This window comes from Lepidothrix coronata, unplaced genomic scaffold, assembly GCF_001604755.1.
Source record: "Lepidothrix coronata isolate B3197 unplaced genomic scaffold, Lepidothrix_coronata-1.0 Scaffold161, whole genome shotgun sequence".
In the NCBI taxonomy this organism is placed as follows: domain Eukaryota; kingdom Metazoa; phylum Chordata; class Aves; order Passeriformes; family Pipridae; genus Lepidothrix; species Lepidothrix coronata.
The window spans coordinates 1,718,941-1,744,276 of NW_016690341.1; the positions used below are offsets into that span (position 1 = coordinate 1,718,941).

A 25,336-nucleotide genomic window follows, 5' to 3' on the forward strand; every position below is an offset into this window, starting at 1 on the left:
CTCCTCTCATGCGGCAGCCAGTGGCAAGTTCACCATAAAGCAAGATCTTAGGGAGGCAGTGGTCCTTCATCCTTGAGACGTGCCCTGCCCATCGCAGCTGTGTTCTCAGCAACATGGCCTCAATACTTGTGACAGCTGCTTTCTCTAGAACAGATGTATTGGTCACGTAATCTGACCAGTGGATGTTTAAGATTGAACGGAGGCAGCGTTGATGGAAGCGTTCAAGGAGACGCAGGTGGTGGCGGTAGATGACCCATGATTCAGAACCATACAAGAGAGTCGACAACACTATGGCTTTGTAAACACTGATCTTGGTGCTTTTCTTCAAGTGTTTATTACGCCATACTCCTTTGTGGAGCTTTCCAAAAGCACTGTATGCCTTTGCTAACCTGTTGTCTATCTCTCCGTCGATCTTACCATCTGAGGAGATGAGGCTACCAAGGTAATTAAACTGTTGGACTGATTTGAGCTCTGATTGGCCAGTGGTGATGTGGGGATGATGCTAAATCGTAAGTATATAAATACTGTGGCACTGTAGTGTTATAATTTTTTTTCTTCACCCCCAGAGTAAAGAGGATAAAGCAACATGACAGTTCTTATGAACCAATGTGTAAAGTTGCAACACCAAACAAATAAATCAAGTTACACATGATGGAGCCTTAGATCTATCTGTGTGGGGTGAGGCACCTTCAGAAAAGTTGTGTTGACTGTCAGAGGCAAGCTACCATTTAATTTGATTTCTGTGGCAAGAGCACCTAGAAAAATCTCCCTTTATTATTTCACTGACATAGGGCTTACAGTAAGAGTGAGTTTGAAAAGTATAGCTGTGATGCAGAAAGAACTAGGATCTGGTGATGTGAGAAGAGGACCAGCAGTCTGAAACTCCTGAATTGTGATTGATGTGCTAATTCTGCCCTTGCCTAGGCTCATGCTTCAGCTGCTCACTGTACAAAACTGAGGAAACTGAAATTTCGCAGCAGATGCTGTGAGGGTGATAGAACTGCTGGGAAAATGCATGAAACATTAATTAATAATCATAGATAAAAGTAGAAAGCACAAAATTGAAAATGGTTATCATAATGATAAGCTCATAAAGCCAAACTGTGCAGTCATTCCTTCAGGCAAACATCCCGTGTGTGAGGACTCACCTAAATAAATGACCGTAGCTTTTACTTGAGCAGTAAACATGCTGGATGTAAAGGGTGTTGATTTTCTATCTGCTATGTTCCAACAGACTGAAGTTTTCAGTGCCACTAAAATCATCGCAGGCTCTGTATGACATTGTCAACTGCAATTACTGTGCAGTCCTTTTCTGGAATGATTTGGCCTCCATTATTCCAGTGAAAGCTGGAGAAAAATTGGAAAAAAGCATCTGTATTCCCAGTTTGATAGCACACAGTTAATTTCATAAATTGTGAGGCTGTCCATCACACAGCTTCGAAATCCAATATAGCTGTAACTAAATCCACTCAGGAACATTGGCACAGATTTTGAGGGCAGGAGAGTCTGTTTTCTAAAAGGGTGTGGAATCGTCATCACGAAAGAGTTAGGTGGTGTCAAAATATGTGCCTGTTACATGCCACTGAATGTAAACCTGGGGAGAATAGAGCCTCCTAATGCCTGTCAGAGCATATACTTTTGCATAATATAGACAATTCAGGTGGAGGGAAAAAGATTATTCTGGGAAAGTTTTCAGCTTTTAATAGCATTTTTATATCCCATTCTTTTGAATTACAGTGCAAGAAATTATAAAGGAATGGAGAATCAAGGTCTCTCGATAACAAATTAACCTTTTTGAAAATGACATTGGTGGCACTTTCTGAAATTTCTAATGGGAACACTTCTTTGAGAAGCACCTTGTGGATTCACCTCTGCCTGATAGTGGTAATTTATTCAGAGCAATCTTGTCTAAGTGGAGCAAAATAGTAGGCTGAGGAATCAGCTGGAATCAGCACATCTGAGACAGAGATTTTGGCCAAAAATCTGCTTGGTAGAAGCAAGAAACATCTGAAAGCCTGAAAACAGCATCTATGGAGTCAGAGAGAAAGTGTCTTCCAGCAGCTGTTACTGCTGAGTTCAGGCAAGCTTGGCTGTGCAGGGCCACTGAGAAATCAAAAGGAAAAGCAAAGTCAGCTGTCTGTGAGAGGAGAGCATCACTGCTTACCAGCATGTCACCCAGCAAGCAACAGGAAACACATGTAGAATGCCTGTGACAGGATGCAAGGTTTTATCTCACTTCTATCATCTGCAAGAGACAGTGTTTAAGAAAAGGACTGTTCCCCCTGCCCCCTCTACTATCCGTAAAAAGACCTACTGTAAGTAGTTTCCTCCATCAAAGTGCAAGACGAGCTCCCTTATTGTTTGTAAGGGATTGCCAGCCCGTACAGCACTTGGCAATATACATCAAAAGGCAAGTGCCCTTCCTGCAATAGCTTAAAGTGTAGCCCACCTCCATGCAGTCCCTAGGACAGCAGTTCACGCGAGAAGGGTACCAGCAGAGGAACACTTCACAGTAGGACTGAGCTTAGAGAGGAGAAATTGGAGGTCACAGAGACAAACATGGGACTGGGAACCCTCCTTGTGTGAGAGGTGATAAAGGATGACTCTTCCTTGGCGCAGTGTGAAAATGCCTTTGTGTTTAGCTTGTTCTTAGCAAAGGGGAAAGGAAGAGCCCGAGTAACTCTTTGTTTCCCTTACTTTTGCTGCCTAACTTAAACTCTAGCAACTTCCACTTTAGAGAGATGCAGAAGTGTGATCCACTTAGAGTCTCAAAGCTATTCACATTATTTACACTTGCTTTGCTAATGTCTGGAAAAGTCTAAATTGTTTTCATGTAAATATTGAGGAGTCGGGATACCGTGCAGAGTAACATGGGCTGTGATCTGTTCTGGCTTGCACTTTTCTTTTAGCTCCTTAATGCCTCAGTTACTCAACTTCAAAGTCCTCCATGTGCTATTAGATCTTCAAGATTCTGAATGAGGAAAAGTGGTTTTAATGGCCCAGCTATCCTTTTCCAAACTTCTTAGGCTAAAGAGGCTGAAAGTTCGGCAAGTATTTTGCTGAATCAGAACTCTTTAACTGTTAATGAAACTCCACTTGCTCCATGGAAGTGCTCAGTTCTCCCCTACTGCATGAGTATGGTCATCTTAGCCCTTCCCATGTTTCAGAGAGGGACTACAGAGCACTTCCACCTTGTGGTAACCCTCTGTGGATAATTAGTTAGTAACCCATTTCTTCTCACACTGGCAACTCTTTTTTTGCTCTGCACAGAAAAAGAAACACAGCAGCGTATGAGAACTGTGCCAGGAAAGAAAATTACTTAATTTTTTATGTTATTGGTCTCTCTCCTGCAAAATAACAGCAGAGCTTTGCATGCTCTGCAAATAGTTTTTTGTCTTCAGCTCTGTGTGTCCCACTACAAGCCTTTGCTTGACAGGCACTCTGTCAGATGGTCACTGCTTTTTTTGATTACCTTCTTGTTGCTGCCACCCATTTTTTGGTGCTTTATCTCCTACTTTCAGCTCTTACCTAGCTTTTCTGAATGTGGCAAAGCTTGTAGGTCTCAGTCAGGTAATATTTAGAAAAGATACAGTCACTCAATTCAGGTAGAAAGCATAAAGGGCATTTATGAGTCCCTGCCAGTCTGTGTTAGTTTTTTTTTTCCTTATGTATTTGATCTCATGAATGACATTCAGTTGACAGGTCTACTTGATTGAAAACTTAACGCTTATCCACAGAGTAGGCTGAGGTTATGCTGCAGCACTGCAAAGTGTCTTCCACTAAACATCCAGCAGGTCACAGAAGTGAAGTCCTCTGTGAGAATAGAATTAGTCCATGCAGAAGGGTAACAGGAAGGCAGGAGGTTGCCCTCTCCATCCTAGCTAAATCCAGTCCAGTCTGATAGATAGGGTATCAAAAGGAGAGACAGAAACGTGAGGTCAACTCCCTCTGCCTGAGCTTTGTGAGCTGCAAGAATTCCCCTCTCAAAGCAGGTGCAGTTGTGTGCCTGCTGAAATTTCACTTTTTCATCCAACCCATGTATAAATCCAGTTTGTTCTCTTTGTTAGGCATAATAAAAAGCAAACATGAGCTGAGCCTGGATCTGGAAATGGAAGGAGGGCTGTGTGGAGGTTAAACTTTTCACGTTAGTTTGTACTCCCCATACCTAGAATTTTTTTGTTTGCTGTTCTCAATAACACACTGATGATGTTTTTGGATAGTGATACAGCCCTTAAACCTTAGCACCTGGAAGTCAACAACAGCTTTATCAGTGTCCCCTTAATCTTTTCACATTTTTCCCCCAAACTGATAAACAGTCTCATTTCCCAGTGAAGTGAGCCAAGGGGGGTGAGCATGTTCCAATGTTGGAGTTTATCTCCCTGTCTGCTTTTTCAGACAGCTCCGAACAGATCAAGAATTCCTTCTGGTTCTTAAATCCCTTTCAGCTTCAGTCAGTAGTGTATTGATGTACAATGTATGTGATTCCATGGCACACCGCTCCCTAAATGTTAACTGCAGCTTTCTGCCTGCTGCTGCTAGATCTGCAGCACTTCCAAGAATCATGAAGTTAGGCTAGTTGTTTCAAATCTAGATAGTATTTGTGATGACCTTTTTTTCTCTCTGCAAATGCCTGAAACAATTCTTACATAATAATCCTGCTTCCCAAGCCATAATGGTAGGCAAAATTATTAATTCAGGATTTTTCCATTGAAGATGTAAGGCATCTATACTAAAGAGGAAATTAAGGACACGTCTCAAAGATAATTAGATAATAAGAAGCCTGTAAAGGTCAGATGCTTGGCTGTGACACCTTCCCAGCTGCTCTTTCTGTATAGAGGGTATCTCTTCATTGATGCTCTGCGAGTAAAAACTAGCAGTAGAAAATTACAATGTGTAAAACTAGGTTAGTTTTAAAGCAGAGATGTAATAATTTATTTAATGTTAGATTTGAACTTTTTATTTTGTTATTTTGATTTCTGTATGTACACTCCTCTTTCAATAGATCTTATGATTACAAGTGATTATTTCAGTGGGAAAAGTAGACAAGTGGACAGATATTTTCATTTGTGTTGCTGTACAAAAGAGATTAAGCTATGCTTGTTAAGACTGCTTGGATGCCAATAAGTATTCATCTCAGTAGAAGTTAGATGTCTGAACGTCTTTAATGTTCCAGATTTTGTCTGGTTTTGATCATCTTTAAAGTGATAGAAAAATGAAGGTAGATTTGTCTTTTTGAAAAGCATTGCCTGCATCTGTACTTACATGGAATGGTAGCATTGAACTTGCATGTCTGTGTGCTGTTTGCAGGCAGGCACGTTCTCTTGATCTGAAGAGCTTGTACAAAAGGTTTATTCATTGGGGTAATTACTTTAGTTTTAGGGTCAAGAAAAGGTTTATTTAATACTGAAGTTAAAGCCGTTTTCTTTCATTCTGTTATTTCTGTCCCTGTGTTTTTCTGTTCACTTTTTTTCAGAACAGCAGAATTCTGCCTTAATAACATGGCATGTAAGTGCTGTCTGAGGGGTTCTGGAGAAATGTGTAAAACCACGCATATGGTTTTCGTTTTTACACTTTTGTATATAGCACTTTCCACACAGCCCAGACTATGGGCTAATGTAAGCACAGCTTGTTTTATTCCTGTGTTGTATTACCGAGCTGCTAGAGGAGCTCTGTGCACACTTTTATTTCCATGAATGCTCCCCTGCTAAAGCACAGAAATAACGTTGGGGGAGTTACTTGTCCGCTTTGGCAAACAAAAGAAGAACTCTTTCTGTACTAGAACAACGGACTTTTTAAAGCCTTAATTTTCCAAAGGCTGTATTAAAGTGTACATACATGCATGCAAGACCACAAAAAGGAGAGAAGCCAACAACATCAGCACCTCAGGAGTCACTGGACCAATCTCTCATTTTGCACGGGGGCAAAGCAGGATGAGAAGGACATAGTCTGTACAGTAACTCCTGGCATATGTTGACTTTTTAAATGATAGCAGCGGCTCTGTGTATTAGATGTGTGACTGCTTTCTTTTTCTAGGTGCTACAACAGTCTCAGAAAAAGTTTCATAAATTATGTTAAACTGATTTCTGGACAGCTTGCTGGAGGCTCTGAGACAGAATGTGATTTGACCAAGTTTGTGCAGTGAGTCTGCTAGAGGCAGAAACAGCCATAAGTTCTGCTTTTCAATGGCCCTGATCAAAGTCCACTGCATTGGCCTGAGTGCAGGCATCTAGCGGCACCTGAGATGCTCCAGGGAACTGAGGGCATCTCTACAGGGAGGCATCTCTACCTAAAACCTAGAGGAGATTCAGGCCCTTCCATTGCAGTGGCTGCAGACCAGGCATTGTACTTGAGAGCATGTCCCTAGCACCAGGCATTTACCTAACTGAACCTCAGATTCAGTCATTCCAGCCAGTACATTCTTAGTTAGCAGGCTGGATGTATTAACAGAAGACTTTGTGTAAAATGAAATTTAATCTTTAATACACACAGAATTATAACATTGCCAAGGTTTCATGGCACTTATTTGACCAACTGAGATCACATTTGAGGTCCTCTCTGTGTGTATGTAAGAATGGTTTGCTTTTTTCCCCCTGGAATACACCAACTTAAAACATCATTTAAAATGAAACTCAAGGCCAGCTTTAGCCTTGCCCTGAGCTATGAGAGCAGAAGTTGTAATGTACTGAACGTGAAGTAACTTCCCTCTTGGTAGTGCAGCTCCAGAAGTTGAACCCTGAAGGCTGCATAATTGTTGTTTCCTGTATTAGTTTGTAACAATTTATGAGAGTGGGAAGGAACAAAAAAAAAAAATTCTTTGCAATCCCTTGGGCAAATTGGGCATATGAGAGTTTCATTTACTGGAGTGAAATTCAGGTCTAAAAATATTCCAACTGCAAAAAAAAAGGAAATCTAGGAAGAAAATAACTGTACTCAAGGTATCTTTTTAGATCTCTGCAGCCTTGTCATTGGTATGTTACAAGTATGGATTAAACTGGTGCAGCCTCACCTTGAATATTGTGTGCAGTTTTGGGCACCACAGTATAAGAAAGATATTAAGTTGTTAGAGAGCATCCAAAGGAGGGCAGTAGAGATGGTGAAGGGCCTTGAGGGGGAGCTGTATGAGGAGTGACTGAGGTCACTTGGTCTGTTCAGCCTGGAGAAGAGGAGACTGAGGGGAGACCTCATTGCAGTCTACAACTTCCTTGTAAGGGGAAGAGGAGGGGCAGGCACTGATCTCTGTGGTGACCAGTGACAGGACCCAAGGGAATGGCCTGAAGTTGTGTCAGGGGAGGTTTAGGTTGGATATTAGAAAAAGGTTCATCACCCAGAGGATGGTTGGGTACTGGAACAGGCTCCCCAAGGAAGTGATCAGAGCACCAAGCCTGACAGAGTTCAAGAAGCATTTGGACAATACTCTCAGACACATGATATGACTCTTCAGGATCGTGCTGTGCAGGGACAGGAGTTGGACTCAATGATCCTTGTGGGTCCCTTCCAACTCAGCATATTCTGTGATTCTGTGAAGTCTTATTGTGCTTCGAAGCTGCATTGTAGAAGGAAGAAGAAGGCAACTTCACTCCAACAGCTACTCTTTGTTTAAAATCATTCACTGATTTTTTCCCCAGCTAACTTCTAACCTATGATCACATTTCAAGTGATTTAGAACAGAGGTTTTTTTCAGATGGTCAATTCTATTTCAAGACCCTTTCATGCTTTTAGCATTGCTCACATTGTAAGGGAGGAAAACAGTGTTCCCTGTATAACGCTATGAACAGCAGAAATACATTAGCAGGATTTTCTAGAAGTTGATGAAGTCAGAGGATATTTTACCGTTAAATGGTCATATACATAGACCAGTGCTCAAGTGCTTTTGAAATACCATTACACCTTATGTTTTCAACCATGTGAGAACTTCAGATTATAAAGCATTCTGCAATGGAAAGATTTTTTCTTAATAAGGAAGCAGTAAGAGAAAGGAATGAATCAGTGAGATAAATATAAAGCTCTCTCTCAAAGGGCAACCCAAATTCAGACCAAATGTGGCAAAGGCTTCTGAAATGATCAAGCTTGTTCTCTTCTTTATTTATTTTATTTATTCCCACTTGGTCCCTTTTTCTGTAGAACAAAAGTTCAAAAATAAGACACAAAAAAGCTGCTTTTATAGTATTCCCAGCTAGACCTGGAGTCGAATGTGCTTGAAATAGTGTAAGAAAGACTGCTGTGATTGTGGTGAGAGCCATTTGAGTACCTGGGTAGACGTTTCAAGCCAGGCCTAAAAGCAGTAGTACAGACAACTCAAGCAAAAATGTACTTACATGATGTACTGTCAAATTTGGCAAAATCAGCAGCTCTTGATTTCAATAAGCAACCCAACTGTTCCTGAGCACCAAACCTTTTGTGCTTCACCATCACCTTGTAAAATGATACAGCCTTTAGAGTGGCTGCTGGCCAGGGCAGGTGTTTGTTGTCAGTACAATAATGGAAATGGGGGGGGAGATATCTGCAGTTGCAAATTGCTTTTTTAAAAAGTTCTTACAGAAAAAGAGGAGGAGGGATAACGTGGAGGTGGATACTGTGATTACTGTCCTCTCTGACTTTCCGGATTCAGGAGCAATTTAAGGAGTTGTTTAAAGGACTCCTGCCTTTTGCCCTTTTCTTAATTTAGCATCTTTATACCTGCATGTGAAGATTAGAGTTCCACTGGGATATGAGAGCAAAACAGGGTTGTATGCATGGATCTTTAATTAAAACAGACCTCTCAGCCTTAGGAAAAAGAAAAAAAAAAATCAAAATCTGGCACAACATCAAGTGGCATTAGCAGTATCAGCATCACACTAGGTGCCCTACAGAAGAGGAAACTGTGAAAGAGCACTCAAAAATAATGACTGAGTTTCCATGATGCTGTCAAGACTTTCACATCCCAGGATGCCAGGTGTGGATTACTTGAGCTAGAAATATAAAAGCTGTATAAAACACAAATGAAGCAGAAAAATTGAAATCTCAGCAGGTGATGATGTACTATAAGAAGGAATCAGTCCTTTAAAGCTTCATCTGGGGAAGGAAGAGGAGGAGCAAGAGAATACCAGACCCAGCTTTTCCACATTTCCTTTGTTTCCAGGGCATTTTCTTTACCTTACTTGGTTTTTTACTTTTTTTTTACTTTTTTTTTTTGGCTCATAATGTCAAATCTGATGTTTCAAGACATCTGAAACCTGTTTTATCCCCTCTCACCTCCATATCTGCCTTGGCATTGTTATCACAGTTACAAGGGCAGGTGACAGTTCTCTAGACTTAGAATCCAACCTCTCCTGCAGTGAAATTCAATTGAGTAGCATCATTTCTTTGAAAAATAAACAAGACTGCAAGCTCTGCAACTGGGAAGTAAATTAAATGTGTTCACAGAGCTTCAGAATCTTCTTTGCCTTTCATGTTATACTGCCTGACTTCCTATTAAAATTATTGCTAGTGTAGTCAGGGCAGTGACAGGGAGCATTTTTGTGAAAGAGAGATATTATTGCAATGAGCTTGTAGGTGGCAGCTTTATCCTGGACATGAAGATCTAGGGAAAAGCATATGTGACTTGCTAAGGTTGTTCTAGTGCAGCAGTTAAGAATAAGGTGAAATAATGTGGTGTCCCTTCACTCTCCCAAGCTATGTACTTCATTGTAAGGTGAGAGGCATGCTGTGCACCCCTCATGGCCCTTTTGCATTGATCTGGCTGACACAGAGGATTTCAGGGTTAGATATGAACCACAGAATCTACCTACTTGCTTGCCTGCTCCATGTGGCCTCCCTCTCCCCCTCCCTCCCTCCCTCCCAGCAAAGGATTTTCTTTATCCAGGGGAACATGACTAGGCAGAAAATAGGTCAGTGGACAGTTAGGAACAATTTATTTCTGCATTGCAGTAAATATTTGTATTTATTTGATTCTGTAAACAATTCTCCTCTAATTATTCGTTTTACCTCCTTTTTTTAGAGACAGTATAGAGACAGTCAGCGTTTATAAGGAAAGGGTAAAACCTTTTATCGCAGCAGTCAGTATGTTTGCAGTATCTCCCTGGGCTGGTACATCAATAGGTGTGGCAATTTATTCTAGTTTGAGTAGCTCCATATATCTTCTGACCAGCATTGAGCAAAAGATTCTGAGGCCCTTTCTTGTATAGAGGTGAAGTACACTACTAGTTGAAGGGGCCAGACAGAATAGTTAAAAAACTCTGCTCTTTTCTTTGCATCTCACTTCTAATATGGAATATTTTCATTGGGACAAAATTTTTATTTTCTTTGAGCCTTCATTCCAGAAACTGAGATTAGCATTGATTCATTAAGGTCCAGTTGTCCTACTGTGGTGCTATTCCTATGTGTTTCTGACCCCAAACACTGTCAGTTCCAGAATAACTCTTTGAGGTTATCAAATTAAACAGTTACATTTGAATTCATACAGCCACACGGCACTGAATGGCATTTAATCAGTTCTTAGAAAGCAGTCCTGGTGCTTATTAACTCCCAGAAAGCTACTGCCTTCAGTTGCCAGCTAGATAACTATTTTTTCTTTGCCAATAGATAGTTGTCTCTAAATGCCTAGGGAATGATGATGCTTGGTGGCAAGTGTAGGCTCTAAAATATTTATCTTTAACACACAATTGTGTTACTGCAGCCTCTAATAGGATTTGGTGTCAGGCAAACATCTGCCTTGGCCTCTGGCCTAAAGATAGAGAAACAAGCTATTAAGTTGAATGTTGCATAGTAAATAAATAAGGCAGAAATGCTGTTAAAGTAGCTATACCACTGACCAGCAAACATGGTGAGTATATAAAAAAGAAGTCCATCAAGAGTCTAGCAATTTGTCTACTTCCTTAATATGTTTATTGTGTTGCATCTGGATAAAGGTAATTCATGTTGGTAATTGTAAGCCAGGCTGACAGATCTTTATAGAGTTCACCACAGTAGAATTGGCTTTCACAGGGCTTTTTGTCAGCAGCAAAGTGGTCCCCTGAGCAGACCATTAGCCTGGGAGCTTTGTTGCTGTCATGAGTCAGTTTATAATATGAAGCAGACAGTGTATTTGTCCATGCCTCAGATTAACAGCCTAAAAAAATTGGGAATGGCAACAATTAGCAATTTCATATTGAACTTGGTGATATCCTTAAATGAAAGATAGTGTAGTGTGAAGTCTTATTGTGGGTATGGGCAGGATCATGCCAGTTTATGGCTTCTCTCAGTTTAAGAGGTGATTACAGTGGGAAAACTAGCAATGAAATAAAGGTTTCAGCGAAGTTTCCCTCAAAATCTACCAGCTATGAGATTACTTGTATTGAAAAACATCCCCTGAGATAAATGGCAAAAATCCCAAAGTATCCTCAGGAGCTGTAAGTCAACATGGTGCATGAAATAAAGTTGGTTTGCTCCAACCCATCATCTGTTTCTTTCTCTGCCTTGATGATTAAAGCTCATAAGCAGAAAGGATGTTAAAGAGTACTTCAGAAAAAGAGTTTTGCTCTTGGAGAAGTCTAGACTTTCACACTTAATGAATGTTTTCCATCTCTTATTTTTATAAATCTAGAAACACTTTTGTACATCCTCCTTTTCCTGAGTGAGGTAGGCTGGCCTAGGGTAGGGAGTACCTGCCATGTCAGACAGGGCATTTCTGTACCATTCTCCAAAATGAGATGGTGTGCATCTGAAGACCAAGTGTCTCATTATGTCATTCAGACCTTTTCTCAGTTGTTTACAACATTTTTTTAGGAAATAATGGAGGACCACAAAGATAATCAGAGGGCTAACGCACCTCTCCTGTGGAGAACGGTTGAGGGAGTTGGGATTGTTTAACCTGGACACGAGAAGGTTCCAGGGAGACCTTAGAGCACTTTCCAGTATCTAAAGGGGCTAAAAGAGAGAAACTTTTGACAAAGGCATGGAGTCAAAGGACAAGGGGGAATGGCTTTAAACTGATAATGGGCAGGTTTAGATTAGATATTAGAAAGAAATTCCTCACTGTGAGGGTGGCGAGGCACTGGCACAGGTTGCCCAGAAAAGTTGTGGATGGATGACCCATCCCTGGAGGTCTTCATGGACAGGTTGGATGGGGCTCTGAGCAACCTGGTCTGCTGGCAGGGGGGTTGAACTGGATGGTGTTTATGGTCTCTTCCAACCCAAACTGTTCTATGATTCTGTGATTCTATGAAATGAATTGTTTTTTTCTGTTGCTAATTGGATTGTGAAGATGGCAGAACACTTACTTCTGTACACAAGCTTCTGCATTCCCTATTAGAAGCCCCACTGCCTCTGCAGATCTGTCCCCAGTGTCAGTTGTTTGATTTAAAGACTTTCACTCCTACAGCCATTGGTGATTGAAAGGTGTCATGGAAACTGTGTTTTCAATGCTCTCTTTGGACACAACAACAAGACCATATGAAGGCATCATGCATCCTCCATTGGCTGACCCTCCAGTTATTAATCTCTGCCTCTACCGGCTGGTGTCCATCAGATCTCTTGAGAGATTTGGAACCCAAGAGAAAACTGTGGGAATCAGACTGAAAACAGAGAACATATATATAGCTTTCTAAAAAAGAATTGTCCGTGGTCTCACAGTGAACTTTAACAATTAAATAAAATGAAACAAAACATTGTCATGATTCTCTAAAGCAGTTCCCATGGCACTATTCATAAAACACCATATGGAATTTTGTACATATTGGAAAATATCCTTATAATTATGTGAACAGCTTACAGAATAAGCTGTATAAAGGAGACTAGAACCCAGCCACAACTGCAGTGACCTGTTTTTATTTATTGATTGATAGTTTGTCACCTCTTTAGCAATGTTAAATGTAAGCATACTAAAAAGACAGGCAGTTGCTTTGTGCCACCAGCTTAGAGTCTCCCTAGATGTTAAAGTTTAGTCTCTTCTATCATCTAAGCCCCACGTCATAATAATTTTTTTAAGTCCTAGCTTCTGAAAATTTATCTGTTTGCTTCTTTGTTCTTTCTAGTATTCTCCCATCATGACTCCCTAATTTCTGGTGCCAGGTCACCCACCTCCACCTGTTTAGTTTGAAATGTAGGTATTGGAGCAGTGTGCATGGGTATGTTTAAGTGTATACATGCCAGAAGGGACAGAAAACTGACTCAGGTGCCAAAGTGGCACTGAAAGACAATCAGTCCTGGGATGAAAACAGAGGTTTTTATGAGATATCTTAAGTGAGCATGACTTACTAATGACTGCGACCTTCAAAGTAAAAAGAAATTCCAGTTTCTGATTGTGCCTAAGAAAGTAAATAGGAGCATGCTTAGTGTTGCACACACAACTCACAGACTTGGTGCTCTAAAGCCTCAGTCTCAGCCTTGTTTGTGCTCATCAGCTCTGGAGTTCCTGAGAAAAAAAGTAGGTTCATTTAACACTTCCTTTAAGGAAATACTTTGGAGCTGTTTGGGAACAGATTTGAGACAAAGATGCACTGCATGAATCTTCATCGCTTTTCAGAATTCATTCTCAGTAGTGAAGAACTTTGGGAGTGTGAGATCGTAATTGCCTGAGTCACACCAGGCAAGTTTGTATCCTTAACTGCTAAAAAACAGCAAGTGGCAAAGGGGAGAAGAGTTTCTTTTCACTTCATCTCCTCTCTATCAAGCAGGTTATTCCAGGGCAAAGAGAAGTAGTAAAATAAGAACATGTTAGAAATGTTACTTTTGGCTATGTTAGAAAAACAAGGTGCATCAGAGAAATCAGTGAAATAGGATGAAAGGATTTTTAAGGGCTTGGTCTATTATTAATAGTGTAGGGTATTCAGGCCACAGTTAAGAGCTACTGAGGTGCTTCAGTTAAAGAAGGTGCAATGGATTTCATCCACCTGTTTTGTAGTTCCTTTCGAGTTAGTCACTATCTAGTATCAAGCAGTTTGGCCACACTTGCAAAGAAGAGTCTGGGAAATCAAATGTTGAGGAGATAGTGATAAATTAAGTGATATGTGTGCACATCACCGTCATTTTGCAAAGAAAAATGGGAGATCTGCAGATGAACACAAAATAGATGTGAATATTTTTTTGACCTGCATTAGTGTTGTCACTGTCGATGGGATCTGACCAGTTACAGGTGTCTTTGCTGAACTAGTCAGAGGAGGAAAGGATGCACCACCAGAGTAAAGACAAGTAAATGGATTCACCCTGAGATTCAGGAAAAGTTGGTTACCTAAGCACAGGTAAGCTCTGTTCCTGTGGTCCCTCTGAACTTCTAAATCTCTTTATACATAGCCAGTATAGTGGACAGTTTAATCTGTAGTGAACATCTAATTGGTATACAGCATCTTGCCCATCTTGCCCTAAGTATCACAGACACACCAGCTGAGCCCTGTTGTAATGTAAAATATTGTTTCCAGTAACAAAGATTACCATTTATTTGATCTGATGCATTGTCACACTTTAGAACAGCTGCTGTGTCTGATGTTACATTGCTTTTTAGATGTTTTTTAGATGTTTCTTTGCCTTTTTATTATTTTGCATAAATATAATTTATTATATTACATAAATATACCAAGAAAGCGATATAGATATTTTACTTCTTTTCAGGGACTCAATTTATTCCTTTAAAGCAAAGCTTGGAAAAAAGTTTTTTTTAGTTTTTAGTTTTTTAATATACTGAAGTTGTTGTCATAACACTGGGAGTCTGTCCTGCATCAAGCTGACATAGGTATTCCCTATGACTTCAAAGGTTGTGTGTGTGTTACATCTACACAGTGTTGCTACAGCTGGCAGACCCCAACCCAACATGGCAGTGTGATGATGAGGTACCATGGGACAGCTACATACTGCATTGATGCTCAATAGTGTGGCCCTTCTCCTCTTCCTGGTTTTCAGGCAGTAGAAAAAAAAATTCACTAGGTTTTTTTCTCTGCTGCATTCATTTTTTTTGCCACCTTTTGAGCTTAACCAACTCACTGAAGAGTCTGACAAGTGCCAGAACCAGCACAAGAAGAGGGAGCTTAAAGTTGTTCCTAGGATGAGAGGATTAGAGGAAAAGGACTGACCCTTTCAGCAACAGGAGCAGTTCAATCTCCTTACCTGTCTCATTATCTTGTTTCACAATACTCACACTGTTCTTCATAAGTGTAAGTATGTGTATGTGCACAAATAACTTCTTTTTCCTAAATTTCTGCATTTATTTATTGAAGACAAGAAAACATAAACTTTTTTTAAAAAGCATAGAGGAAAAAAAGGCATAAAGTAAATTTATTTTTATTTTCAGCAGTGACATTAAACCATCACGAAGTTCTGAAGGTTGTATACACATGGGCTAATATCAGCTTTTCATTTACAGGATAGATTTCTGTTTATACTTGCTGTGCAATGAGAGATAGCATTTCCAAATATCAGTATAAATGCACAAGGCCTGAGTCATTATTTCTTTATTCTAGGAAGCATGGCTGTTCTTTGATTGGAATAAAGATGACAGCTCAAGCCTGAAGTGTTGACTACGTGCTGTGACTGTTTTTCTATACACCATCAAGTGAATATCTGCTTAACTATAGAGCTTAAGTGTTAGAAAACTGACAGCACTTCCATGTACCTTCCTTGCTGTATGGAGCTGTCTGATGCCAGGACCTAAAACATAAATGCTTTAAACTGGTTTTACTATTTAAAATTACTGTTACCCTTCATGAATGATTAAATTACACCACATCCTTTAAAATGTCCTTCAGAAACCTCTGCTCTTTGGAGAACACCCATCCAGAAACAGGCTTCCTTTCATTTGTGATTAGAAGCTGATCTGCACATCACTGCTACTACTGGTTCTCTTCATTTGCACTGATTGGGAGTTTACAAATATCTTTGCTACCAGGAGGCCTCGTGAAGTACGTGTGTGAAAGTGCAGTCATTATTCACAGGGCAGAGATTTTCACCCCACTCTATGGTAGATGTACCACCAGTGCCCCTCCTGTATAACCAAATCCCATTCTCATCTGATATGCATCTTCCTTGGAGAAAATGTGAAATAGCAGTGTGGAATGAACCATGGTGTTACAACAACTTTCAAAGCCCCACTCACATTTACTCAGTCTTCACTCACAATTTAGTCAAGAAAATAACATTTTCATTCTCTTTTTGATGTGTTTACCAGCCTGTATTGTTCTTTTATGAAAAATATGTTTTAGCCCCAGTATTGTGAACTGTCCTCAGAAGTGCCAGGTATCATTTTATTTACCTGTTAACTTTCCTTGAAAAATGAATAGCTGGTGTTTTTGTCAGAGTCAGGGAATTTAAGATGACAACTGGGAACAGAAGAAAGTGTGGAATAGTCCCATTCCTGTTCCACCAAGATACAATATTATGCCCAGATCTGTGACCTGTTAAATATATAGTATAAATTATATATTATATAATTTATATAATAAATTATAAATATTATAATAAATATTATAAATTATATATTATATAATTTATAATGTGTTATATTCTATATAATATTGCAGAACAAACGAGAAGAAATTGGTTAGAAATATTCCTTGAACAGGCAGACAGGATGAATCAAGGGTCTGTGTTCAGTAAATTCATAGGGGAACATTTCTATTATAGCTCAGCTCTTTTTGGCACAAATAAATGCCCCAAGGCCACTTACCCAGGTCAACAAAATTGGACCAAAGGTATGTATCCTGCCATGAGAATGGTGTGTATTGGTTCTCTCCAATAAATTCAAAGAGGAAAAATCATTGTAAAAGTACGCAGGAAGAAAAGACATTTAGAAGTTTTCGGGTACTGAGTGAGAACAAAGCTTAGTGGACAGCTCATATTTAATCATAAGATTTCCAGTTGAACCCTCTATTGCTGTAAATGGATGAGCATTGTTTAGCTGAGCTCAGACTAATGCTTTCGGCTCCAAGTGCAGCAGTGGCTTTGAAGTTTCAGCTGTCCTGCCATCGAGAGCCCTCCCAAACTCAGAGGTGTTTTCTTGCCAAAAGAAGTACCTGAATTCTCTTTTGTTTTCCAGAATCAGTGGATAACTGTCCCAGTAACTGTTATGGGAATGGAGACTGCGTGTCTGGGACTTGCCATTGCTTCCTTGGCTTTCTGGGCCCTGACTGCGGCAGAGGTGGGAATTTATACTTGATAAACTGTTTCCCTTTCCCCTTCCATTAACATTTTCTTGTGGAAATTATATTCATGCCTGTGCCTTTTCAAAGTGCTTCTCACCCAGCTTGAGGATGCTGCAGTAGGATGGGAATAGGTTGGATCTCCGAATTTGTTTGCTACAAATATGTTTGCTACAATTTCAGCTGAGGGAGCAGCTGAGGGAGCTGGGGGTTGTTTAGCCTGGAGAAAAAGAGACACAGCAGAGACTTTGTCACTCTCTACAACTAAAAGAAAGGTGTAGCCAGGTGGGGGTCAGCCTCTTCTCCAAAGTAATAAGGACAAGAGGAAATGTCTTCCAGTCATTTCAGAGGAGGTCTAGGTTGGATATTAGGAAAATTTCTTCACTGAAAGGCTTTTCAGGTACTGGAACAGACTGCTCAGGGAAGTGGTAGAATCACTATCTCTGAAAGTGTTCAGAAGACGTGTAGATGTGGCTCTTAGGGACATTGTTTAGTGATGGACTGGCAGTGCTGGTTTAAAAGTTGGACTCAATGATCTTGGAGGGCTTGTCCAACCTAAACTATTCTATTATTCTGTACTTGTCGTGAGTGCTGTGCCCTTAGCAACAACACCACCCCTTAGGCTGCTTATGGGTAGACAAAATGTCACATCAGGTATTTTCTCTCTTGAAGTGACTTTAGAAAACATGACTTATAAATCTGTCATTATTGTTTGTTAGCAGAGCACTCTTGTCATGGTGTGGCACAACACCGTAATGATACTTTCTTTTAAGAGACTGATTATACAAAAAGTAAGTAAGTACCTTGCAAGTTTGCCTGAGCCTGGCTGTGGGAAATGGGGCAGGGTTGGAGTAAGGCTAGGAGTGGAGTAATGGCAGGAAGAACTGGATACTCTGGCCAAAAGTGAAAAGACTGGGAGGAGGGAAGGAGGCTTACCCCAGTACACAATATAATACATATCTCTGCTCAAGTGATAAGTATTTTTAATAAATGGCTTCAGAAGGATTTTCTATGACCTGAATTTTTTAAGTTATTTAAGCATTTAAAAAACAAACTGAAGTACTTTTAGTAAGAAGACATTTCAGGCCAAGAAATCAAAACCTTGCTTGTGGGAAATGCCAGAATACTGTACATCAACCTTTTCAAGGCCTTTTTTGGCTCAAACAGTCCAAAAAACTAAGTACAGATTTATAAATTTGGGGAGGGAGGTAGTGTAAAAAGTTAGTGCCCACACAAGGAGCTTGCTAAGACAGCAGGTCAAAACTTCACCCCAGCTCACTGCTGCTTCAGAAAGCAGGCTGGCTGCTTCCCAAGAGAGAGCTAAACTCTGTCCAACCCCAGTTCTCTCCCTCTCCAGCTGAGCTAGGGTCACGTCCCTGCAGCCCAGCCAGGAGACAGAGATAAGGAGCTGCACACCCTCGGGGCAGGCGGGAGCTCCCCGCTGGGGCAGGGTTGGCCAGGCTGAACCCTGCGGTGTTTCAGAGTTCGCAGCCCAGTAAGATGGATGTGGCAATCTGCATCCCTGAGAGCCCTTCTGTCAAACTTCTTGCTGACTCAGGTTACACTTGGTTTGCATTTCCTTACACTTGGTTTGCATTTCCAAGCTCCTTTTCAAATCCTTGGAGCTGGAAACAAAAGGAGGTTTTTTTCCATGTCCCACAGCCTATTCCAACTCACACATCCTAACTTCAAATAGGGGCAGAAGTTCAGGGCTTGTTTCCCCCCAAACCTCCCTGTAGAGGCTGTAGAGGAGAAGTTCCTTCACTGTGAGTCAGAATACTTTTGTTCTGAATCCACTTTCAGAGGAGTTTACCTCCCCTGGTGGGTTATATCCTGAGCTTTCTCAGGCTCTTCAATGGAGCCATGTGAGTCTCTCCCATTTCACTAGAGCACTTTGGCTGATAGCAACACCTGTTATTCAACTCTGTCTTTTCGCTAAGAATCATCTGGGTTCAGATCACAGATTACTTTCTGCCTTTAGGAAGACACATTAGTACCTGGAGTGTCAAAATAATATTTGTGTATGCATTTCCACGCAGTAGGCTTGTTAAATGGATCATGTTGCCATGAGTGTGAGATCCAAGGACCCCAGCATTGGCTTCCTGTTGGTTTAGAGGGGCATCTAGGATGCTGCTTTTGAGCTACAAACCTCTCAAAGGCAGCATGTGTAAGGCTGCTACAGTATTCGTCTGCAACCATTTATCAGACCCTGTATGAAGCAGTAATCCTTAAATAAGCAGGTCCCTGCCCACGTGAAGATTTCTAGGTCATGGATTTCCTGTCTGTTCCTTTGTTTCAGTTCAGCCTTGTAATTTACCATCCAAAGGAATGGAAAATTCTGGAACAGGAAGCCTTTCTATTTTTAGTAATAGTTAATAATTAATGTATTATTAACCAATTATTTTAAACAAAGTAAATGAGAGCAAGTCACCAGAGGTGTATTTCATGGGCCTTTTAAAGGTCTTCTTGGACATGGGAGATGGTGGTTTCGAGTTCTGTGTAAAGTAAACAAACAAACAATCTTACTCTCTGATGCTACACTTTACAAGAAACAGGGTGTGTATTTGGGTTGTTGCTATCATTACCACACTAGAGAATTACTATAATTTTGCCATCTTAAACATTGTTTGTTGGAATCTGAATGATCAAATAATAATTATACATATTTATATATGGAAGAGAGTTGCACAAGTAACAGTGGAAAAAATCAGAAATCTCTTTTTTCTTTATTCATTATTGCATACTACAGAGGAGGTCTTGTTCTTGCCATTACCTTGACATTTGCAGCACTTGCAGCAGCGCTTTCTAGGTTATGCCTAAGGTGTTCTCCACAGAAGGCTCTGTAGAGTGCCAGTCTCATTGCAGATGGCCAGTAATTTATCTGATCTGGTACTGTGATCAGCTGTCTTGTCAGAAAACCTGTAAGTCTTTCTCAGCAACCTCTCGTTGGTTAAAGGCAATCATTCATTCTTCTTGTTGAAAAGAGCTGCAAACTATCCCCTGCCACTGCCTTGAAAGAACAAGGTCCATTACTGAGCACTGAAATTTGAGATGGGGAGGCAGAAGATTTCATCATCTTAGCTGAAAAGTGAAATTACAGAGTGAGTTTGCTGTGAACTATGTACACAACACAATGTATCTTAAACAATTTATGTCTCATATAGGTAGATACCTGCTTGCAAATGATGCACTTGCAGTGCACCACTGCAATGTGCTTCCTCTAAAGTGAACAGGGAACTGTTATTACTCCCCAGTAATAACAGTTGCCAAATTCCTTTCTTTTCTAAACCTCTTTTATCTTGGTCAGGCAAATAAAGTTCACTGCATATCAAACTAGCTTAACAGAGCTGGCAATGCTTTGTATTTTATTGAAGCTGCTTTAGTTCTGTAACACTCAAACTGACTTGACTATAAGGACATATGGAAACAACTCAGGATGTGCACTGTGAGATTATCGTATAAAAGATGGGAAGAGAAGGAGAGGAAAGTTTCCCTTAACCATGTTAATACCTCTTCCCACACCTAACCAGAGCCAGGAACAAAGCAAAATAGAAATACTGTATTCATCACATGCCTAATGCAGTTGAATTAAGCAGCAGACTGGAATATTCATTTCACATTTGTCCTGCATAAAATTGTTCATAAATTGCCTTTCAGAGAGGCAGATGAGAAGCCCAGCTGCTCCCACCTGAGGCTGATGTGCAACAGTGAACAAGAGAAGTCAATGTTCAATATATGTCCTTGCAGCTGAGTTTCAGCAAAATGAAATGGAAGAGAACAGGGCTTAAGCAAGAAGTTTCAAGGGATAGGAACAGGGAAAGACTGTTCCTTCTGAGGGACTGAAGTCAGCATCTTCCTTGGAAAAATCAGAGCAGGGAACAAAAGGAGCATAAGGTGGCAGGTGTGGAAAATGGAAAAGGGGGAAGGTATCATCTGAGAGAAGCTGGAGAAAGCTTGGAGAGCGGTGCTTATCAAAGCTATGTTCGTGGAGGCTGGGGTCTGGTCCTTGATGCACTCTCCTTCCTTGGGGAGCCTTCTCTGTATCCTTCAGTTCATCCCATCCCACTCTGCCTGGCATTTTCCAAATTTAGCTCTGAAAACACTTAATCCTGGGATCCATCATGCCACAGCTTGAGCTTATCACCTTCTTCTTCTCTTTATCACAGGGAAGAAAGCCTGTATCTGGTTGGCCTTGAGAGTCAGCTGACTTTGCTGGAAACAAAGGCAATTAAAAATCCTCTATAAATTGATACAGAGGATAGATTTGTAGAGCTTTTATTACAGGGAACTTGGAAAGAGTAGGGGCCAATTTTTCATTGTGGCTGATGTTGAATGGAGTCCAGAGAGGTGATAACAAAAAAAGGGGGCTGGAGCTTCGATCAGAATCATAGAATTGTTAAGGTTGGAAAAGACCTCTAAAACTCTATCATCAAGTTCAGCTATTAACCCAGCACTGCCAAGTCCTCCACTAAACCATGTCCCCAAATGCCACATCTGCATGTCTTTTAAATTCCAGCAGGGATGGTGACTGAGTCGCTTCCCTAGGCAGCCTGTTCCAGTGCTTGACAAGCCTTTCAGGGAAGAAAGTTGATTGTTGATGGTACAATATGAGCTATATCAGGGAAATAGTCTCAGTGTGGCATTCTGGGCTCTGAGCACAACAACTGAAACCCATAAAGTGTGCTACTAAGGTCTGCAGCAGAGGCGGTGTCAAGGAAAGTATGAAGTCTGGCAGAAGGTCAGGAATAGCAATAAGCAATCTAAAGTAAGTGATGCTGCTGAAAGAAGACACCAGTACATTGAAAAATCAGAATACAAGAAAATGCTGAGTTTAGTTAGTGAAAAAAGGTATCAGAGACACAAAGTGAGGAGGTATTCCAACTCAAGAGCACTGTTACAAGAGAATACAGTCAACAGCTGTGTGTCATCCATGTAAAAAAATTGGTTTTGGCAAAGAAAAGAAGAACATACCCCAATGAAGACTGTATATGAAGACTGTAAATCACATGCTGGACTCTTGTGCTCTTTTTTGAAGTGAGAACCATGTACAGTTTTGTTTTAATGTGATTTTTGTTGTCTGTCCCCAGCATCCTGCCCAGTGCTGTGCAGTGGAAATGGGCAGTACATGAAGGGAAGGTGCTTGTGCCATAGTGGCTGGAAGGGAGCAGAGTGCGATGTCCCAACGAACCAGTGCATTGATGTCTCCTGCAATAACCATGGCACGTGCATCATGGGGACCTGTATCTGCAACCCAGGATACAAAGGCGAGAGCTGTGAAGAAGGTATTTGCAAGATACATTCAATTAGCCCTTTGCTTTGATTGTCGTTCTGTAATTGCATGGATGGAGGCAATTCAGAATCGGACTGGCACTTAAACAGAACAGTAATAGGCACCTTAGAGATACAATAGATGGATGCAACATAAAAATGATATGTTGTCATAACTCATCGTTAGCTATCATATTTGTTCAATAATTGGATGAAAAGCCATCAAATGTTTCAGATAGACACATCTAGTTGAAAGACCAGAACATTTAATCATATGTTCAAATGTTCTTATTAAAGCATTGATTCCATTTACACATCTAAACGTATAATTATTTTACCGTGCTTTCTTCTCTGCTTGCTATGCCAAGCAATTTCAGTTGCTTACATACACAAAATGGTGGCGTGTGAGAGGAAGTCCGAGATTCTTGTCAGCTTTAAAAGCTTAGAAATGCTCAGGACTTGAATTAAATTCTGCTTCAAAATCTGATATTATTTTAATGGCTCTTCCATAGCTTTTTTTCTCACATTAGCCCTCAAACATTTTTCATTTACATTTGGATTTATGGCTCAGAAATACGGTACCTTTTAGTACTTATCTTTAATCTCTTTGTGTAGGAACTCACCTACCAACATAAACCTTTATCTTCCTGAGCCTGTGACTGCTTCTTATTGCTAAATGAAAAAGTGGACAGTTTTGTAAGTGTATAAATCATTCAGGGAGTTATAAAAATACATCCAAAAGTGCCTTATTTAAAGAACAATGTACAACACTTTCGAAAACTATTCTCAAAATTCTATGCAGGTGACTTGATAAATAAGTGTGCTTAAATTATGCTTCTACAAGTACATGTGTAAGACCTCTTCACCAGCTGAGAGATTTAAAACATTATTTGACACATGTTTAAGAATAACAATGGCTTGAATTAATTTATGGTTGTTTTTATTATGAGGGATAAAGATTTATCTGAAATGACTTTATTTTACGGACAATGAAAATAGGCTGAATTGGATTCAGATATTCAAATGACATCTAATCTGGCAATTCTTTTGAAGTGTTAAACATATTGGTGTGGGACATGGCTTCAGTGTCAGTAAATGTTAGAGACGAAGACAGTATCAGCTCTTATAACAATAAGACATCTCTTGAGGAAGCTTCATTTTGGCTTAAAGCACAATTCAGTGAAGCTGTGGGGCATGCAAAACCCAAAGATGGTGACTACTGAAGTAGCTTTAAAGCTTCTATGTAGGCTTCTTATTTACTAGATCATATCTTTACTGGATAAACAGAAATTAAAAGATCCTGATTTTACCTCCAGCCAGAAGTGTTTAATGTGTGTAAATCAGAGTGAGAAGTGAGATTTGCCCTTTTTCTAACAGGAACCTTTTTTTTCCCTGGTCTCATTTAAAGCAGAAAAGCCAGACACTACTGAGTTATTCTATATTATCACTGTAGCGGGGGACAGTGTCAGTCCCTGTAGGTCAAAACTTGAAAAAGGAGGAAGAACAAAGAGAACATGGGTTTTCTTATGGGCTGTTTAGTATTTTTCCAAGCATGCATGTTTTTGATATTCAAGGCATAATTTGTATTGTATTGTGAGGGGGGAAGAAACTCAGAAATATGCCATGTGGGAAATCTTGAGGACATATATATATGTATATATATATATATTTAGATCTAGTAAAAAAGTTGATTTATGCTGTTTTTTAAATTGCTTTTACTCTTTAATTTCTCTTCTAAGAAGGACCATCTGGTATTGATTACTCTTTATTATTTCTTAGTAGCTTCACGGCTTGGTCCATGTTTATAGTGGGTTTTCATTCCAAGGGTTTCTTCTGTCTTTTCTTTTTTCCCCATAGAAGTTCAGCAATGTTTATAAAACATCAGCCAACAATCTTACGCGAGTTTTTCTTTTTTCCTTCCTTAGTTTATTGGCCCATATTTTATAAGGCATGGGCTAAGTCAGTGAGACATTACAAGGAGGGGAGCAAATTTAAGCAGTGAAAAATGAGAAGTTACTCTTTGGGCACCGAATAAGCCTAATAACTTGTGTGACCAATGAAGCATGAAGCATATTGGGGAAAAGTGTAGAAGAGGCACTAACCTTGCTTGCTACATGATTTATCTCCCTGGCAAAGATTCTGCACAAGGCTGCACTATAAACGGGGCATTTTTCAACCAGGAATTTTACCATCTGGGACATTTTCTAACCAACAACACAGACATATGCTTTTTTTTTTTTTTTCCAGGTATACTAGGTTTTGTCAGCTCTGCCCTCCTGCCCAGCTCCCCACCTCTACTTCTCCTAGAGCTGAGCAGCTAAATTTGTCAAGCACAACTCCCTAAAAATATACCATTGTACTCCAAATCCACTAAGCAATTGATTAAGAAGAAAGCAGAGGCCCGTAATCCTGTCCCAGGGCCCTTCCGATGGTGCCGAAAGCCTAAAGAGATACAGCTAGTGAGGCTGAGATTAAAGTAGCCATTGTGTGTGACATTTTCTGAAAGGGCTCATTTCAACATGAAAAATGGCCTTGGGATTATGATAAATGGGGGGTTCTGACATGCACATTCCCCTCCTATAATCGTCTGTGTTAGAGCTGAGATAGCAGATTGTCTGCCTCCTGTGATGGAGGCCCCTGTAAAACTCACCTTTTTCCCAGCTGACCTTCAGAGGGGATGATTAATTGCCTGGAGGTAGCCTCTTGTCAGTTAGCCTGTGAACTTTGTTCCCTATGTTCAAACCATCTGCTGAGAATGGACAAGGCTGCTAGTCCATCCCTTAGTCCTTTTCATACTTATTACTGCTGAGAAAGAACAGGGCCAGGGCTTCAAGGGTTTCATGCTAAAATTGGCACCATAGCTCCCAGCTCGCTAACAGTGAAGGAGATTTATAGACTCATCCTTTCCAGCCTCTTACAATTTTCGAGGATTGTTCCAGCTATGAGCAGAGCTCCAGGAATTAAACAAAAAAGAAAATTCTCTCCCA

General features: G+C 40.3%; 1 protein-coding gene across 1 annotated transcript in view; it reads left to right on the top strand.

Moving 5' to 3' along the window:
• The window catches only part of TENM4 (teneurin transmembrane protein 4), a 603,620-nt gene that overhangs the window by 427,462 nt on the left and 150,822 nt on the right, over positions 1-25,336 (top strand). Inside the window, exons 12-13 of the mRNA XM_017829261.1 lie at positions 16,979-17,080; positions 22,169-22,363. Of these exons, the coding sequence (XP_017684750.1) occupies positions 16,979-17,080; positions 22,169-22,363 (297 nt within the window). The remainder of the gene's footprint in view (positions 1-16,978; positions 17,081-22,168; positions 22,364-25,336) is intronic.